General features: G+C 39.4%; 1 protein-coding gene across 2 annotated transcripts in view; it reads right to left on the minus strand.

Moving 5' to 3' along the window:
• Positions 1-12,343: 12,343 nt before the first annotated feature.
• YWHAZ (tyrosine 3-monooxygenase/tryptophan 5-monooxygenase activation protein zeta) overlaps positions 12,344-19,713 on the minus strand; it is a 32,422-nt gene continuing 25,052 nt past the window's right edge. For both annotated transcript variants that reach the window (XM_027131533.1, XM_027131532.1), the window contains exons 3-6: positions 19,499-19,622; positions 18,545-18,708; positions 18,370-18,465; positions 12,344-14,544 (exon numbers count right to left, since the gene is read on the minus strand). In XM_027131533.1, coding sequence (XP_026987334.1) covers positions 14,485-14,544; positions 18,370-18,465; positions 18,545-18,708; positions 19,499-19,622 — 444 coding nt within the window. In that variant the 3' untranslated portion in view covers positions 12,344-14,484. The remainder of the gene's footprint in view (positions 14,545-18,369; positions 18,466-18,544; positions 18,709-19,498; positions 19,623-19,713) is intronic.

A 19,713-nucleotide genomic window follows, 5' to 3' on the forward strand; every position in this document is an offset into this window, starting at 1 on the left:
AAAGTGCAAGAGAAAAAAAGGATTTCATTTTACTTATTGTGGTGCTTTAAAGATGGCCACAAATTCTTTGACACTCCTCCCATAGATAGCTGAGGTCTGTGTCTTGTCCCCTCGAGTTCAGACAGGCTCCGTACATGAATACAATGGAAACTTATCCAGCTATAAAAAGTGAAGTACTGATATCTGCTGCAATGTGGATGAACCTTGAAAACATCATGCTAAGTGAAAGAAGCTGGACAGAAAAAGCCACATATGCTATGATTACATGAATATGAAATGTCCAGGTCAGGTAAATCCACAGAGACAAAAAAGCAGATTGGTGGTTGCCAGGGGCTAGAGGGAGAAGGAAACAGGGAGCAGCTGCTTAATGGACATGCTATTACCTTTTGGGGGTGATGAAAATTGTTTAGAACTAAACAGAGGTGGTATTTGCACAACATTGTGAATGTACTAAATGCCACTGAATTGTTCACTATAAAATGATTAACATTGTGTTACATGAATTTCACATAAATACAAAAATAAAGGTAGTTGCCTTTGTGGAGCATAAAAAAGTATTTCTCATAATTTGGGGACTTTTTTCCCCCGTTGTAGAGAGCTTCAAAGGACATTTTGCATTTGTCAAAAATCACACATACTGGCCTGCCATGGAGGACTGAGTGCAGAATAAGAGAATTAGCCTTTTTCTTGCGGGGGAGGGGGGGCCATTTATTTATTTATTTATTTGGCTGTGCCGGCTCTTAGTTGCACCGTGCGGGATCTTCATTGCCGCGTGCGGGATCTTTCATTATGGCATGTGGGATCTAGTTCCCTGACCAGGGATCAACCCACGCCCCCTGCATTGGGAGCGTGGAGTCTTAGCCACTGGACCACCAGGGAAGCCCCGAGGATAAGCCATTTTCTTTGACAAACTTGGCAGCATTTCCAAAATGATAAAATGGTTTTAATCACATTAGTAATTGGAATATACCCAGACTACTGGTTTAATATGTATATTCCTAGTAGTGTAATATCCTATATGTAGGAAAAAATCCACTAATGTGAGCACTTAGAATTTGTAAACTCCACTTAAAATTCTGTAGAGAATTGTTCTCTTATCAGGAGCGTATTGATTAAAGGGTAAGAGTTTGAGGACTAGACATCCCACATGTTAATGCGGTGGGGGGGGGGGTGGGAAGGAGTGGCTAACAGAAGCAGGGAAATACGACGCTTGCTTCTGGGGCTTGAGTGTTTCCTTTAGCATTCCTGGTGGTACCAAGAAATGGTGAGTCGGGTGGGAATCACTGGGAATGCTTTGGCAATACGATGGATGAGTTGAGGACGAATTCTGGGGAATGGGGACAGCGTGGAGCTCAGAGGCCTGACTATTATGGTTTTGTGTGGGGTTACAGTCCGGGAGATCAACCAGGGAGACAAGTGCTGCTTTGAGCGGCAGTGCCGCCCTAGTTCCTAGGGAGCCGATGTTCTTTAAAACCTTGCCCTAGATTCGCTGAGCAGTCAGTCCTTGGAGCAAGGTGAGGGTTTTCAGAGGTGGCCCTTAAAAAGCCTTCTTCAAGGATCGACTTAGCATTTGGGGGGGTCATCACAACCTATTTCATTAAGGTGGAGATAAATACAAGGATTCAGATTACGAGCACAGGAAATACCCCGATTCGGGGTCAGGAGACCCGACTTACGGTCTCAGTCATGTCACCAACTGCATGACGTCAGGCAGGTCACTGAACTTCTCTATTGCCCGCTTCTGTCAAGTGAGAGGCAGCCCCAGAAGCCCTCCCCAGCAGTCGGTTCTAAGTCGGTATCATTCTAGAAGAACACAAACATATAGTTACACTGACCAGCTCATCTCTAAGCTAGAAGCCTGGGGATGAATATGTTTTATAAACTATAAAAGCCATGCGAAGGTAAGGAATTTTCTTCCGGAGGCTGAAAACACTAAGGTATATTTAATTCTCTCAATCAACAATCATACATAGGGCAACAGATACTTAGCGAGCTCTGTGCTGGGTGCTGAGAATATCAAAGAAATGTAGAACAAGCCCCTGACCTGGAGATGCCTAGAGTCAAGAGAGGAGACAGCCAAGGGCAGTGACTGTTGAGACAGGGGAGTCCTTGCACAAGGAGGCATTCAATCCGAGTCTCAAAGAATAATATTGTAGCCAAGGTGCATTTGTCTTCAAGGAATAGAAATCTCTTCAAATTAGGAATTGAGAGATCTCCTGGAACCTAAGCCAGGAAATGAGTTATGTAGCCCAGGTCGTTAATCTGGAACAGGACACTGGAAAGTGTAGAGGAGACACAGAGGCTCCCTGCCCCTCCCTTCCTCTCTCTCTCTCTCTTTCATTCCCCCTCTCTCTCTCACTCCTTCCCTCCCTCCCTCCCTGCCTCCTTCTCATTTCTGACTCCCTCTGTGTGTCTCTTCCTTCTCCTCTGTAGATCAGCTTCTCTGCTGGCTCATCAGTTTATAAGTGATCCCCAAATGGCTGTCATAGGCTCCAAGCCCAGAATCCAAATAAACTTCTACTACCATTTTTTTTTTTTTTTTTTTTCGCGGTACGCGGGCCTCTCACTGTTGTGGCCTCTCCCGTTGCAGAGCACAGGCTCCGGACGCGCAGGCTCAGCGGCCATGGCTCACGGGCCCAGCCGCTCCGCGGCATGTGGGCTCTTCCCGGACCGGGGCACGAACCCGTGTCCCCTGCATCGGCAGGCGGACTCTCAACCACTGCGCCACCAGGGAAGCCCTAGTACCATTTTTGATTTGCTTTGTTTTTGTGTATTTATCACTACCTGGCCACAGTGTATAGAAGCTGATGGATCCAGCTCAATTCTCCAATCCAGGACACCCAACTCACTAGCCAGCCAATGGTCAGCTGTTTGGGGCTCAGCTGACCATCTCTGGTCCAATCAACAGAGCGCGTACTATCGGGAACTCTCTCTTCCAAGGGCCAGGCAAGCTACGGAGGAGTAGCTGGCTTGTTTGTTGATGTTGAATCTCGTGGAGAAGAGGTAGGAAGAGAGATGGAAAGGGCAAGGTAGTAGCACGTGTGAAGGACCGTAGGTCCATCTTGGCATAATGAGGCATCTTGAGAGGCTCCGTAAAGGACACCTCCATCCAGAGGTACTATTTGAATAACAACATCTTAACTGGAGAGAACTGGGCACCAGCGCATCAGAACAGGCAGCGGCTGTCAACAGCCGGAATGGCATTAATGGCTGAATATCAGGCCTGCCTTTACGTATTATGAAAGCTTTTCATGCACCTGCATTTTCACTAAAGGGTGTGGCCCTCTCTTATCAGACTCCCCTGACCTCACTTTCTCTTTTATCAAATGGACAGTTCTCAGACCGGGGAGAAGAGTCGGCTCTGTGGGCTGGGTCCGGGCTGGGCTTCACTTCCACACCGCCTGTGGAGTGGATGGCACGGTTGTGCCTTCTGCCTGCTGCTAGGGTCTTAGGGGACTTGATCTGCCTGAGGGAGTTTAGGAGCTGATTTTCCCTTTCTCAGCCTTTCTGAGGAGAAGGAGAAGGAGGGAGCTAAGTGTTCGAGCCCCATTGGAGGCTGCAGAGAATTCTGGAAGAGTGAGTACTAAAAACAGGGGAAGTTTCTGAAAAGGGTTTCTCAGCGAGCAGTACTTTAGCCCTGGCTGGGGCGAGTCACTGCCATTCTGTGTAGACGAATGACTCATCTGAGTGACTCTCTCCCTTGCCAGAGGGGCCACTGGTACTTATGGAGCACCTCCTATGTGCCAGACATTGAGCTAGATGTGATGTGTATCATCTCATTCAATCCTTGCAAGGATTCGATCCCAGACTGTCTCCACAGCCCACACTCAGATTCACTGCATGAACTTTTGCATCCCAAACATCCTTAGAGCCCACCTATTTCATATGAAGCTCTGGGTACTGTCAGAAAAAACAACCAACATTTGGAAATAAGGCAGATAAGGTGGACGGCACATCCTTTCCATATCATAGCAGGAAAAGACCACCCAAGAGTGTCTGGAATTACCCTGCCCAATGCAATAGCCACTAGCCATTGCGGCTACTGAGCTTCTGAGTGGTTGCCTCTGAATTGAGACATGCTGTAAGTGGAAAATCTACACTGGATTTCATAGACTTAGCATGGAAAAAAATTGTAACATAGCTTATTAATAATTTTCATGTTGATTACATGTTGAAGTGATAATATTTCAGATATATTGGGTTAAATAAAATTTATTACTAAAATTAATTTCACCTGCTTTTTTAATACGGCAACTCAAAAATTTAAAATTACGTATGTGGTTTGTATTTTATTTCTATTGTAAGCACTGGTCCAGTGGAATGTACTTAGTACATCTCATTGTTTCCTATTGATTAAAAGTCCCACACTTAGTGATGTTACTTGTTAATTTATAAATTTTGTCCAGGGACTTCCCTGGTGGTACAGTGGTTGCTGGGGCAGTGATTAAGAACCCACATACCAACGCAGGGGACATGGGTTCGAGCCCTGGTCTGGGAAGATCCCACATGCCGCGGAGCAACTAAGCCCGTGCGCCACAACTACTGAGCCTCCGCTCTAGAGCCCGCGAGCCACGACTACTGAGCCTGCGTGCCACTACTACTGAAGCCTGCGCCTAGAGCCCGTGCTCCACAGCAAGAGAAGCCACCGCGATGAGAAGCCCGTGCACCGCAACAAAGAGTAGCCCCCACTGGCCGCAACTAGAGAAAGCCCGCGCGCAGCAACGAAGACCCAACGCAGCCAAATATAAATAAATAAATGAATTATAAATTTTGTCCAGTAAAGAGGCAGATAATTTCTGTTGAGTGGAACAAATAACCCTTAAGGATTAACTGGTTTTATATCTAACCCAGCCATTGTGTCCTAACATTTTGTTATTAAATTTCGTTGTTAAATCCTAACATCTTGGCTTCTCACATATTGGTTCCCTCATTAATTAATGAGTTTCAAAGAATCCTTGACACGTTCATGACACATTTGAGAGTTGTGATTTTTACTTCTGAGACAAGCACTGTCTAATAGAAATAGAATGCAAGCCACATATGTAATTTTAAATTTTCTAGTAGTCACATTAAAAAGTAAAATTAGGACTTCCCTGGTGGCGCAGTGGTTGAGAGTGCGCCTGTCGATGCAGGAGACACGGGTTCGTGCCCCGGTCCGCGAAGATGCCACATGCCGCGGAGCGGCTGGGCCCGTGAGCCATGGCCGCTGAGCCTGCGTGTCCGGAGCCTGTGCTCTGCAACGGGAGAGGCCACAACAGTGAGAGGCCCGCGTACCGCAAAAACAAAAAGGGAAAATTAATTTTTAAAATATATGCCTTTTAATTCTATATGCACCAAACATTATCATTTCTACCTATAATCAAGATAAAAACATCTTGATTGATAAAAACGTTATCAATGAGATATTTTACATTCTTTTTTCATACTAAGCCTCAGAAATCCGGCACAGCTCAGTCTGGACCAGACACATTTCAAGTTCTTCACAGTCACCTGTGGCGAGTGGCTCCTGCACTGGACAGTGCGGATTTTGACTTTATCCTTTGAAGTAAAGAATATGACCAACAAATAAAGGCAGCTTGAGACATCTGGGGTCCATGTGTGAGCTGGAAGGCAGTTGTCTCTATAAAGACAACCAGAGGCCTGGGCGGAGCAGGGCTGTACCTGAAAGTGTGTCCCAGTGCTCACATCACTTCAGTGGGACTCCTGAAAAAGGGCACAACCTGAAACTAATGAGAAAACATCAGGGAAAAATAAACAATAAAAAAAGAAACATTCTATAAATTAATTGGTCTGTACTCTTCAAAATGCCATGAAGACAAAAACCGAGAAATTGTTCCAGATTAAAGGAAACTAAAGAGACATAACAACTAAATACATACAACTGAAGATCCTGGATTGGATCTGAGACCCAGACAAAAAGTTTTTTTCTTCTGCCACAAAGGTCATTTGTAGGATAACTGGTAGATTTGAATAAGGTCTGCAGATTAGATATTAGTATCACATCAGTGTAAATTTTCTGGTTTTGATAATTATATAGTTTCATATGAGACTTTTTTTTTTTTTTTTGGCTGTGCTGCGCACCTTGCGGTATCTTAGTTCCCGGACCAGGGACCCGGCAGTGAAAGCGCTGAGTCCTTAACCACTGGGCTGCTGGGGAATTCCTGAGACTATCTTTTTTTAAAGAAATAAACACTCAAGCATATAGAGGTAAAGAGGCATCATACCTCTCAAATTTACTCTCAAATGATTCAGAAAAAAATATTTAAGGAGAAAAATGTGGTAATATATTGACATTTGGAAAATCTAGGTGAAAGGTACATAAAAATTCTTTGTACTATTTTTGCAACTTTTTTGTAAGTCTAAAATTTTAAGAAGACTATTTCACATTTGCTACTCTAGTTAAGAATATGCAACTAAAAAAGGCCTTTAACTCCAAATTACCTGAAGTTCCACAATGTTGAGTCTATTTCTTTGATGAGAGGCCACTCTCAAGTTTTGCTAAATGATACAATCAAGATTTAAAAAATAAGATACAATATATAATAAATGTTTTTTTCTTAATAAAAGACAAGACTTTATTCTCAGGAAAAAATAGTTGCTGTTTTGTGTCATTAGGCAGAAAAGATTTTATTTCCTGGGAAAAGTAAAATTCCTCATTGTTAGTGTTTTGCTTTAAAGTTCCTTGAAAGAAAGAAAAAAAAATGAAACAAAAAAATCAAGTAGGAAATAGGAACATGTTTTCTTAGTTTGTTGAGCTGGGTTTTAGTTCTAAATTAGATTACTGGCCAGATTACTCAACTACCTGTTCAATTCATTTTTTTCAGTGTCTTTTTAATTTTTTTCATTTTTGTTTCTATTCTTTCTTTCACCTTCTTAATATATCAAACACATTTTATAACTTCTTTCAGATGGCTCTTTCACTCAAGCTCTTGGTGAGCTAATCCTTTGTCTTTTGCAGACTCACCCTTGTCATTTTTCACTGAGCTGAGATTGTTTTATAAGTGGGGATGAAGATCTAATTGCACTTCCTGTTAAAGCTCCTTTCCTTTGTGGTCCACTACTGGAGGGACTTGTGGGCAGCTTCATTCTCCATGTCCTCACCTGGGCCACTCCTCCCTCAGCCACTGGCTGCACTCGCTCGCTCCACCGCGGTTGCCTTGGGTGGAGGGCGGAAAAGGTCCCACAGGATGGAACCTGAAGGAAACTAGGCACTGCTCTCCTCCGACCATGACAGTTGTTACAGCCAACTTTCTTAGTCACTCGCTGATTCTTTGGAGACAAGTCACAGGTTAGATCTTGAGCACTCTCACCATCAGCTGCTGCTGCTCTGCCCCTCAGACTATGGTACAGGGATCCTATCCAGGCAGCCCTTTTAGGCCAAGTTCCTTGTCTTGATCCTGGCTTCCTGGAAACACGTCTACATTCTTCGCCTCCACAAACCCTGAGAGAGCGGACGATTTCTTAATGCAGTTACTTCTCACGGCTCTGCCATCAGCATTGCCAGCTAGACACTATCTCGACTTGAGAATTTCCAATGAGCCTAGCTTCACTCTGTGTCATATATTAGATTCCAGAATAGTTTGTGAAGTGCCCCCCTCCTCTCCTCCACTGAGCAGGCAGGTGATGCTGGAGGGACATGCCCAGCACTCTAAAGCATTCTCCAAAGAAATTGTCTCATTTCCAATTTTTCTGGCTCTTCTACCTTGATCCTTCGTAAGACCCTCCAAGTATGGACTAAAGTCACCAAAAATGACTTTCTGGACACCTCTCTTGCAAATCCTGGGAAAGAAAATAAAGGACCAACAACCATATGTCTATTTGACCTAGTACTGTTTATGGATCATATAAGCAGATTTTGTACTTTAAACTCAAGTCAGTAGACTTTCCCTACAGAAGCCAATTAAGAACTCTTCAATCCAAGAGAAGATGAGGAAAAAATATTGAAAAATTTAAGACTTGGCTATACATAGGGTACAATAGGAGATGCCTCAGTGATTCAGGACTGAATGCAGTATGTTTCCTCTAAAGGTTAAGAAGTGAGGAACCTTAGGCTGAATCTGCTGGCTTGGCTGGTATGACAAAATTCCTCAGGCCTCACAAGGACAGACTCAGAACGTGCTACCAGAAGTTCTTGAAGACTTTCCTCTTTCGAAACCCTTCACTTTTCACTTGCTTCCTAATACAGCCTTCTCAGCTCAGTCATTCTTCTGCCCAGATCTCCGGTTCTTGCTTCACGCTGCTGTGGAGTTAAATGGAAAGGATCGTAGGACAGTTTTAGGGTGTAATGTATGGGGCAGCAATTTTTAAGTCTCTATTGACAGTTTCACATGCTGTTTCATCAAACTTGCTATTTTTCATATTTTAAAACTGTGCCAATCTCTTTACCATTCAAGCAAGCCTTTGACTGATGAATTTATTGGCCTACTGTACTGTCTCATTTAGTTCCTTTCCTTTCTGTGACTTCTCATGCCCAGAACTGGATTAATCATAGTCCTTGTTTCACCCGTCCTTGAATGGATCTTTCTAATGAGTATTTGTGAACCCACCGCCCTGCTCCCAAGCTGATAACTTACACTTACCTTGTCTTCCTGACCTAGCCTGTCCCCCTGCTTCTTCTCCAGTTAACCTCTACATTTTGTACTTGTCATTCATACCCTTGGCAAAGGAAAGTTTTGTCACATATATGGACGCCTAAGCATAAGATCTGCTCATTTTTGAACTTTATAAAGATATTGTACTGTTTTATGTAGTTTACTGGGGCTATTTTCCCCTCAATATTGTTATTAAAATTCAACCATGTTCCCGACTGGACTATAGTTGACTTATTTTCACAAATGAAGACGATGTCATCAGGAAAATATCCATTTCCTTTCAATGAACATTTGGATCGTCTCCAATTTATTCGAATTCAAATTGTGCAGCTCTGAATAATCTTTTTCAATTTCCTGAAAGCACACATGCAAGTATTTTAAATACTTAAAAAAGATATGCCCAACAGAGAATTGCTCAGTTGTAGAGATGTGGAATGTTCAACTTCACAATACCAAATTGTTTTCCAAAGGGATGTACTAATTTAAACTCCCATCAGCAATGTATGAGATCTCCATCCACAACTTCTCTAACGTCTGGTATGGCCAGACTTTCAAACTATGCTAATCAAGATTGTGGTCTTGGTTTGCATTTTCCTGGTTAAGCCTCTTTTCATGTATTTATTGATCAGATATCTCTTCTATAAAAATGCACTTTTAAAATCTTTGTCCATTTTTCTATTTTCTTGTAATTCTTTATATATTTATACCAACTTTTTGTCCACTAGGTTTTTTCTCAGGTGCTTCTTTCCACTTCCAGATATAAAAATTTCTATGCAATTGAATTTATATTAACGTTCATATATAAAGATCCTGAATTTACATATAATTCTTCTAGTTAGGTTTTCTATGTCCATCTTAAGAGATTCTTCCTCACAAACTTCAAGGTCAGCAAGTTATTCATTTACATCTTATGAACATTCCAAAGTTTGCTTTTAAATCTTTCATTTTTAATTTGACTTTTGCCACGCCTCGTGGCTTGCGGGATCTTAGTTCCCCAACCAGGGATTGAATCCGTGCCCTCGGCAGTGAGTCCTAACCACTTGACTGACAGGGAATTCCCTGGATTTGATTTTTATGCATGGCAGGAGTTAAGGAAAACAGTAGAAACGGCATTCATTAAAAATACCAACAAACTAAAACCCCCATAAAATCATGTGTTACCTTTCTTCTCTTGACACACTAGAAGTTCTAAAGTACCTGTTTCCAAACTAAACCAGGATCATTAATGTGAAAAACCTTTTGTGACAGGTAAACTTTATCATTAATCTCTGCTTGGGAAACATGATCTGCTGAGCAGATCCACAAACTTTTGTTTTGCAGACTGAAGTTCTCAAGTTTAGAAACAGCTTTTATTTTTGGGGGCTGGGGGCCGCCATGGTTTTACACGCCCTTGTTTTCCCAAACGTTACACATTCCCTCTCCTCCTATAGATTTCAGCAATGTGTACACTAAGTTATTACAGCTCATGAAGTAAATGCATATCCCTGGGCTTTAGAAATTAGAATCCCAGAGACTGGGTGCTGGGAATAAGCACTTTAACCCTGATTTGATCAAAAGCATTAAAAGTGAAAGCCACTTGCCTGTTACTTAGAAAGCAGAGCCTATTTCTTCTTCCTACACTCTCTCACAGAGTTCCTCACCTGTGAGTGCACGGAAGTCGTCTTTAAATTCTCCTATCTTGATGCCTTTGTTCATACTCCGTCGGATACCATCCATTCTGCAAGTCTGACTCAAACATAAATCTTCTCTGAAAAGTCCTTCTTAATCACTCAGAACAGTGACTGGCCCTAACCAACCTCCGATAATAAAAAAAAAAATGTAAGCCCCTACTGAAATACTGATAGGTTTTAGAAGTTCTTGAATTGGAAATAAATTTACTACGGACAAGTCTTCGACTAACATTAGTTAAGTTTGGTCTTTCAGACATTTTATGGAATGGACTTATAAGAAAAAAAGTACTCATCACCAACGGAGTCCCTGGCATCACCTAGGATTGATAATAGCTGTGCCTAAATATATGCATTCAATATATTCTTGGTTTCTGCATCCAAAAGACACATATGCTTGCTTGACCAGCAGGATGGTTGGATATTCTTACAAACTGAGTAATTATGGTACACAGGTCAGAAGCATATGTCTTCCAAATAGTTGGTCTACCATCAAGTTTTGAAATACTTGGGGGTTGACAGTCATACATATCAAAGGACCCAGGTGAGTAGCATAACCAGACTTGGATGTATACAAGCAACATTTTTAAGGTTAGTTTTCAGACTTTTAAAGCAGATCTACCACTGTGTTGGGTTCTTGAATACCATGTTGTTATCCAAGAGTATCAGTTTCCTTAGAGGCCTGTTGTAAAGTTTCTAAAAAAACAAAAAACAAAAATCCTACAAAGACCCAGCAGTATCTTATGTTTAGGTCTCCAGTCTATTAAAAGGAACTAGAATTAATCGAGATTGTGACTGCTATAGGTCACACTAAAAATAACAGAAAAGTACTTTACAGATGCAATTTTCAGAAAAGTATCCAAGTCCAGCCATTTTCCAAGGGCCCCGTCTAAGCCACCACCTTAAGACTAGATATTTCAATTCCACCACTGTAATTTCCTATATGGTGTATAACGAAGTATAATAAAGCAATTTATTTAATGATTCCTTCACCTTTTCCCACAGGAAGGTGTGTATCTCTTAGCACCAGTTAAAGTTCCTCACACACTGCAGGCTCTCGTGCAGTGACTATGATGTACTTGAATCCAAACACACTGCCATTCTCTCCTAATGGAGAGAAACCATTTAAATGATGCCACCACCGCTGAAAAGGGTCACATTCTTAGATCTACATTCAGAGCCTCCTGAAGATATTTAAACATCTCACCATTTTTAGAGTTCCCAAATTATTCAATCAAGTTGAGACCTGACCTCAAATAATCTAAGATTGCAGATTACAAATTGGCTTTAACTAGTTTTAAAATATGTACTGGGCCATGGCAGGATTGGTGACTATTTTTAGGGAAGACAGGAAAAGGACTGAGCTCCTATAGTTACTAAGCCACTTGACATTACATTCTTTTAATTCTTTTGCTCCCCCACACCAATTTCTATCTTCATCACACAAAAAACTAACAGCTATTAACTGGAAAAGCCAAGACCATAGGCCCAAGTGGCAGCAAAATCCATCCTTTTAACTGATCACACTTCTGCCCACTCTCAAGGCACAACTCTGAAGTGGACATAATACATTTAACAACTCCAATACTACACACACACCCCAAATACATTACATTGCTGGAGTCTCCAAATTCCTGAAACTGTTGACAGAAACAGACATGAAGCCTGAATTTGGGGCAATTTAAGAAATGTTATAAAAAATTTATTGTTCAAATCTCAAGGCAAAAAAATCTCAGGTTGAAATCTTCCTTTATCTACTGGGCACTACTATGTAGAAACCTATTAACACCTAATATTAATGAAGTATTATCACAATTTATTTCAGAATCAAAGTAGTAGATAAGACTGAGGCACATAAATAGGCAAATGAGACAAGCTTTAGATTTTATTTATAATTTACTTGAATAAAACCCATCTCCTCAGTCTTACTTCATTCTCCATAGCTATAAAATGATTATTTCATGTCCTTGGCCTGGGGGTCAGGAAAAATCAATAGAAAAAGAAGAGCTGTGTGTGAAGATGCATTATGATGTTGTCCCAAATGCATAAGAGATCTTTTTCTCCTTGAAAGAAAGACCCCAAGGCCTCCATTGCACTTTTATTTGAATGTAACATTTGGGACAATTGTCCCAAAGGGCTGATATTTCCCAATTTAATCTGAGGTCATAATAAAACAAGCAACAAAACAGTATTCGGGATTTCAGTTCTCACCCTTATCATCAAGACTCACTGCCTCCCATCATCAGTATTTATTGAGCATTTACAGTGTACTAGGCACAATAGAACATACAGAAAACATTGTCCCTGCTCTCAAGGAGCTTACATTCTAAAAGAAAAAAAAATACACCTCTTTTAAAATGGTATTTTTGTTTGGTGTTTTCTGCAAGGTACTGAGGAAATAGCTTGTAGGGTGAGCTTTGGGTATAACTTAGCCCCATCATTATTCAGAGAGGAAGAGGAAGGATTTTAAAGGCAAAGACAATGACAGACCATTCAGGATAGGTAGGGTTTACAGGGAGATAAACACAATCTCATCAACTAGGGAGAGATTTGCTGCAGTGTATAGGATGAGGGAAATAGTTTGTGGGATGCAAGCAAAGGAAGCAGGGTATCCTTAGGCATTGAGTGGAGCCAGAAAGATCATGCGGCCTTTTCCCCAAGAACATGGCCACCAAGTAGGAACGGTTGGTGACAAGACACAAGGCTTAAAAAAGGTAATCCTGTGCACCTGACAAATAGAAAGAATAAAAGATCAAAATTGAAGGCAGGCTATAAGAGTATCAAGAAATTCTTAAAAACAAAAGTGATTTGGAAGCACGAAACTTACAGTTAATGCTACCCAATGTCATGATGGGCCAAGAACATTGCGGCTTCCTAAGTTAGAAAATGCCATATACCAAAATTTTAAATGGAACACATTACTTTTTTTTTCATTCAATCCCCCTGTCTCTGAAAAAAAAAAAAAAAATTTTTTTCAGGGGGATGGGGAAGTAGGGACATGGTTGGGAACAGTAGTAGCTATCTTAGTAGTATTTTGCTGTTATGATAAACTTTGTATTCAAACTTAGTAAAAGCCCATTTAGCTGCCAAGAGGGAATAAGGAATAAATTTCCAAAAATGTACAATTTTCTTTAGAGAAGTTTCAGAACCAAAAGACTAATTTACATGAAAAGCTGTAGAGAAAGTAGTTGAAAAGTCCATTCATAAAACTTTTATTCCACTTACATGAACTTAATACACATGTTCTTAACAATTATGCTTGGATTGTTCATGAAAATCTCATAAGACATTAAACAAAGCTAGCCATCATCTCAAGTTATTTCCCTGTTAACTATTTTTACAGCACATGCATGTTAGGCAAGTATCAAAAAAAAAAAAAACCCAAAAAACAAAACAAAAACAAAACAAAACCCACAAAAGCAAAAAAAAAACCTAAAAAATGTTAAATACATGGGTTTTTTGTTTTACTGCTGCGCTTGATACACATGAAGTAATGAATATCAAGCAATTCATTTTTACTGCATCTTTACTTGTACATTTGTTCTTAGGTTGCCTAAAACATTTAAATACAAATAAAATGAGTGTAGCAAAAATAATGAAAGCAAACAGCAGTTAACTTTACAAATAATGGAATGTGAACCGTTTCTGCCCTTATCCAGAGTAAATTGAGTCACAACTAAAGGAACGCTTCTGTAGCTGTAGTCAATGGTGTGCACATTGAGACTTGAGTATTCCACAGATAACACATGGTTTAACATGTAATATCCATGGGGTATCTATTTCTACTATAGCCTTATAAGTGCTCCAAACCTTAAAGTACCCACAGCTACACCTGTGACTGGAACCAATTATCCCTTTTATTCCCCACCAGGACAAACCAATACGAGGCAGTTTTCTTTGCTTAGACATGGAAGCAGTTTTAACACTGGCCCTTGTGAAGCCACGATGTACCAAAAGTACTATGCCAAACATTTATAACTTGTATAAAAATTCCACATTCCCATATTGGCCACCTCAAGATGAAAACAGATAACTCCCTAAATGTTAACTGGCTCTACTCCCCTAATATTAAACATAAAAACCACATGGGAAATATAGAAATTCAAATAGAAGTAACATAAACCTGTCATAAATCGTAAACAAAAAACTATTTGTGGGACAGCATGGATGACAAATGGTCTACTGTGTAAATTTTAGAATGAGGCAGACAAAAGTTGGAAGGCCTTTTAATTTTCCCCTCCTTCTCCTGCTTCAGCTTCGTCTCCTTGGGTATCCGATGTCCACAACTAGTTAAAAGAGGAAGGGGGGGGAGGGAGGGAGGGAGAGAGAGAAATTTTAGTATATTTCAGTTTAAAAAAACCTTAATATATATGCCAAAGTACCAGAATCTAAGCAGTTTTTGTTGGAAGGCTTTCTTTAAAAAATTGCAGCATTTAAGATAGCTTCAAGATGTAAAACGCCTCCAGGGAATTATATTCAATATCCTGTGATAAACCACAATGGAAAATAATATGAAAAAGAATGTATATGTGTATAACTGAATCCCTTTGCTCTATAGCAGAAATTAACACAACATTGGAAATCAACTATACTTCAATACAATAAATTTTAAAAAAAGATATAAAAGACATCAACATAATACATTTATTTCCTCCCTAATCATTCTGTAAGCATAGTAAGTACACAACAGAGTTGTCTTCAAATAACAAAGTCAGACACAGGAAATTCTTGGTTATTCATAGGTGAAGAAAAAGTAGAAGAAATCATAGAAACACTACAGTTCTAAATATCAATAGCTATCAGAATAGTAGATTGTCCCAAATAGCCCCAGTGAGAGACAGATGTGTAAGTTTAGTGCAACTAAACCAGAATCATCAAATTCAGTCCCCATGCTCAAGGAGCTCAGGCTGACTACTTTCCCCTGGTAGACTTTAGACTGCCACTCTAAAGAGAATACCACACTCTATGAAACTCAAGAGTCAGGATCAAGTCAGAACTAAAATACAAATTTAACTAACATTTTTAGTTTACAAAAAAAAACACAAAAACTACCTTTGTGAATTTGTCTGATTCAAAATAAATAGATGAACACAAAACAGTATGGTCAGAACCAAATCTTCGAAGAGGTAAAAACTGAATTGTCCCATAGTAGTAGGCCTATGGTGTCTACTAATTTTTAGATTGTTACAGTTTTTCAGCAGTTTAAAAAGATGATTTCAAAATTATCTCAGCTGTTTCAAATATTTTTTTACAAGTCTTAGCACTCTATAATGATCTTTAGAGGAAATTATAAAAGGATTGTTTCAAGATACCTTAAATTTTATATTGCTTATACACTGCAGAATGAAGGGGGGGAAAGCTCAATATTTTTCTATCCCCCAAATCACCCATTAGTTTTATTTATTTATTAACCAAATATGTTACTGGCCTGGAAAGGAGACTTCTTTGAACATCATACAGTTATCTGAATGACCTAGAAGTCTGTAAGCTTCTATTAAACTGGTGGTCTTGTAAGACAAGATGGAATTATTTTTTTATCATCTCTTTCCAGTTCTTTCATGGATCCTGTTTTTTCCATATAAACATTAAAACTTTGATGAAGGATATTTATATTTCTCTTCCTAGGGTTATGTGTTAACAATACTGGTCAACCAGATCCAGACTCAGATACTAGATAGTTTTGACAAAATTTCTTTACTTGACAGATAAGTGATCCAATCAACCTATAATGATAACAGGCAATACGACAAGAGCTCAGAGAAGGCACATAGTAAATAGTGACAGAATCAGAATCAGAACCTTGGTTTTCTTCTTACTCAGCTGTTGTAATACGCTCTTCATGCTATACTGATACCAAGATTCAGCTGGAAGTATATATTTCAGATCAGACCTTCTCAAAAACTGATAACACAACTCAGTAGTGACTAGGTCTCAAGTTCTACCTTTCAGAACTATCTCATCATTTCAAACCAGAAAAATTTGAAAAATTCTTAATATTAAAATTAGCTAACAAACTGAAGTGCTTCTTTCATTTGATATACATAAAAAGATTCATTCTTTAAGGAACTCTATACCTTATCCTCTTGACTGAAATAATCTCCAGAGTGTGTAGGGAGCCTCCAATTATACTTTCTAAAATAATTTTCAGTGTTTAATAATAAACAAGTACATAATGACATTCAAAAAACTGCTGAGAATATAACTGGTTCAGAAAATTGGCAATGGGCTAGATAAAATAAAGCTGAGAAAAGTTAAATGTATACAATGATGATGTACAGTCCCCAAAACAAATGCCCCAAAGCTAATAAAAACCAGTAGCACTAAACTATAATCTTCATTCCTAGCTCTTTATCTGGCACACAGAAGATACTTGCTACTTTTTTCACCCAAGCCTCAAAACTTCAAATTTAATATTCATGTGAAGGAGAAGAATGTGAAAACCTATGGGACCAAAGAGACATATCAACCAACTGCAATATATAGACTATTTGGATCCCAATGTAAATAAAAAACTGTTGGAAGAAAAAAAAAAAAGACAATACAAAGAAACACAAAAAGACAACTGGAAATTGAATGCTAGAAATTTAATATTATTAAGGTATTAACTATATATTTTTTCAGTATGGTACTGGCATTGTGGTTTTTTTTTTTAGTCTGCAGTATACCAAGGACAATCATGACCTGCCACAGTAAGTCATTTTTTTTTTTTTTTTACTAAGAGACTAGGCAAAATAGATGTCCACTTGGACTCTGTAGAGTATCTGAAATTTTGTAACTAAAGTTATTAATGCCCTACCATAGCTACAAAAATAGAGAAGCAACTTTATGGTCACTGTTTTTAATGGAATTTAAATATGAAGAGAGGGCTTCCCTGGTGGCGCAGTGGTTAAGAATCCTCCTGCCAATGGAGGGGACACGGGTTCAATCCCTGGTCCGGGAACATCCCATATGCCTCGGAGCAACTAAGCCTGTGCACCACAACTACTGAGCCTGCGAGCCACAACTACTGAGCCCACGTGCTGCAACTACTGAAACCCGAGTACCTAGAGCCCATGCTCCGCAACAAGAGAAGCCACCGCAATGAGAAACCTGCGCACCGCAACTAAGAGTAGCCCGACTTGCTGCAACTAGAGAAAGCTCGCGCGCAGCAACGAAGACCCAACGCAGCCAAAAATAAATAAATAAATAAGAGAACTTAAGGGACTTCCCTGGTGACGCAGTGGTTAAGACTCCGTGCTCCCAATGCAGGGCACCCAGGTTCGATCCCTAGTCAAGGAACTAGATCCCACATGCATGCCACAACTAAGAGTTTGAGAGCCACAACTAAGGAGCCCGCCTGCTGCAACTAAGATCCAGAACAACCAAATAAATAAATAAAAATTATTAAAAAAAAAAGAGAACTTAAGTATGCTTTTGATACTAAAAGCAAAACTCTTCTGTGACTAAAATGGAAAGAAAAGAATCAACTATATTGAAATGAAAAATAAAACGGCTTATGTAATTGAAAGTTCAAAACCATGAATTACAAAGTCATTTTAAAAACCAGAATTTTAACAATGGGTATATGTAACTAATGAAAAGATACATTTTTAGTCCTTAGTCTAATATTTCAGTTTCTGTAAGATGGTTTTCTTCAGAGTTTTAAAAGCAGATAGGATCTTACATTAAAAAAAAAAGAATAAAAAAAGCGAATATAAAAATAAACTGAGTCACACGAATTTTTTGTTTCCAGTGCATATAAGTTATGTTTACACCATACTGTAGTCTATTAAGTATGCAACAGCATTATGTCTTTAAAAAAAACCAATGTACATACCTTGTTAAAAAATACTTTATTGCTAAAAAATGCTAATCATCAACTGAGCCTTCAGCAGTTGAAATTTTTGCTGGTGTAGGGTTCGAAACACTGAAAATTACCAAAATGTGAACTCAAGAGACATAAAATGAGCAAACGCTTTTGAGAAAAACAGCACCCATAGACTTGCTCAACACAGGGTTGTAACAAACCTTCAATGTGTAAAACTCGTAGTATCTGCGAAGCACAATAAAACAGAGGTATGCCTATAATCTCTTCGCCATGTTAACCGCTCATGATGCTGGTATGTACTTACTGTCAAGTTGTCTCTCAGTAACTGCATTATTAGTGTGCTGTCTTTGTATGACTCTTCACTTAATGTATCAAGTTCAGCAATGGCTTCATCAAATGCCTGTGATAAAAAAAATACATTTCAATGCTCCAATAATAATGATTACTAAATTTCCACATAACAGGTAAAAAATACATACCGTTTTTGCAAGAGAGCAGGCTTTCTCAGGGGAGTTCAGAATCTCATAATAGAACACAGAGAAGTTAAGGGCCAGACCCAATCTGATAGGATGTGTTGGCTGCATTTCCTTTTTGCTGATTTCAAAAGCTTCTTGGTATGCCTGCTGTGATTGATCCACAATCCCTGGATAATAAAATGCACCAAAATGTATCGATAAAAGTTTGCACTTCACCTTCACCCCTCAAACCAAACCTTTACTATCCAATTATAAACTCTGAAATATTAAGCTGTAGCAACCTTAACTGATTAAGGCTCCTCAATTTAAAAGAAAAAAAAAAGAAAAGCTTCGTTTGGAAAACTACACTAGCCATTGATCAATGTCAAGACAAAATAACTCTAACCATCTCAGTATTATTTTTAATAATTAGTTTGTACTGCTCTACAGTTATACTATAACCACTATTAAAATTGTGAGGAAACATTCCTATACATAAAATTGGCTTGTTAACAAGCATACATTTCAGAATACCAATTATTCAGCAGTAGATATATAGTTGACCCTTGAACAACAAGGGGTTTAGGGATGACAACTCTTCATGCAGTCGAAAATCTGAGTATAATTTTGTAGGCGGCCCTTCATGTCCAACCTTGGATTATGTAGTACTGTAGTATTTACAGAAAAAATCTCTGTGTAAATGGACCTGTGCAGCTTAAATCTGTGTTCCTCAAGGGTCAACTGTTTAGTTGAAGGAAGGACGGGGGGAGGGAAGAAGGGGGGCGAGGGAAGAAGGAGGGGAGGAGAGGGAAGGAAAAGAGAGAGAGAGAGAGAGAGAGAGAGCGCAAAGTCCATTATTACTCTTCATTTAGTGCTCTGAACAATTAAAAAACAACAGAACAATTCTCTAACTCCAGAAGGGACTCCTTCCGTGCCGTGTCATTTTCTAGGCGCCCAGCGCAGGCTGAGGCAGCATACCTTTCTTGTCGTCACCAGCAGCAACCTCGGCCAAGTAGCGGTAGTAGTCTCCTTTCATTTTCAAGTAGAAGACTTTGCTCTCTGCTTGTGAAGCATTGGGGATCAAGAACTTTTCCAAAAGAGACTTGGGAAGAAAAGAAACAGTCATAATAAGACTAAAATATTTACAAAACTGAAAGAATCTGCATTTTTTAAGAGCATACTATAGCCTAAGT

Source organism: Aethalodelphis obliquidens, unplaced genomic scaffold (genome assembly GCF_003676395.1).
Source record: "Aethalodelphis obliquidens isolate GAN/ISIS:26980383/991018 unplaced genomic scaffold, ASM367639v1 scaffold39, whole genome shotgun sequence".
In the NCBI taxonomy this organism is placed as follows: domain Eukaryota; kingdom Metazoa; phylum Chordata; class Mammalia; order Artiodactyla; family Delphinidae; genus Aethalodelphis; species Aethalodelphis obliquidens.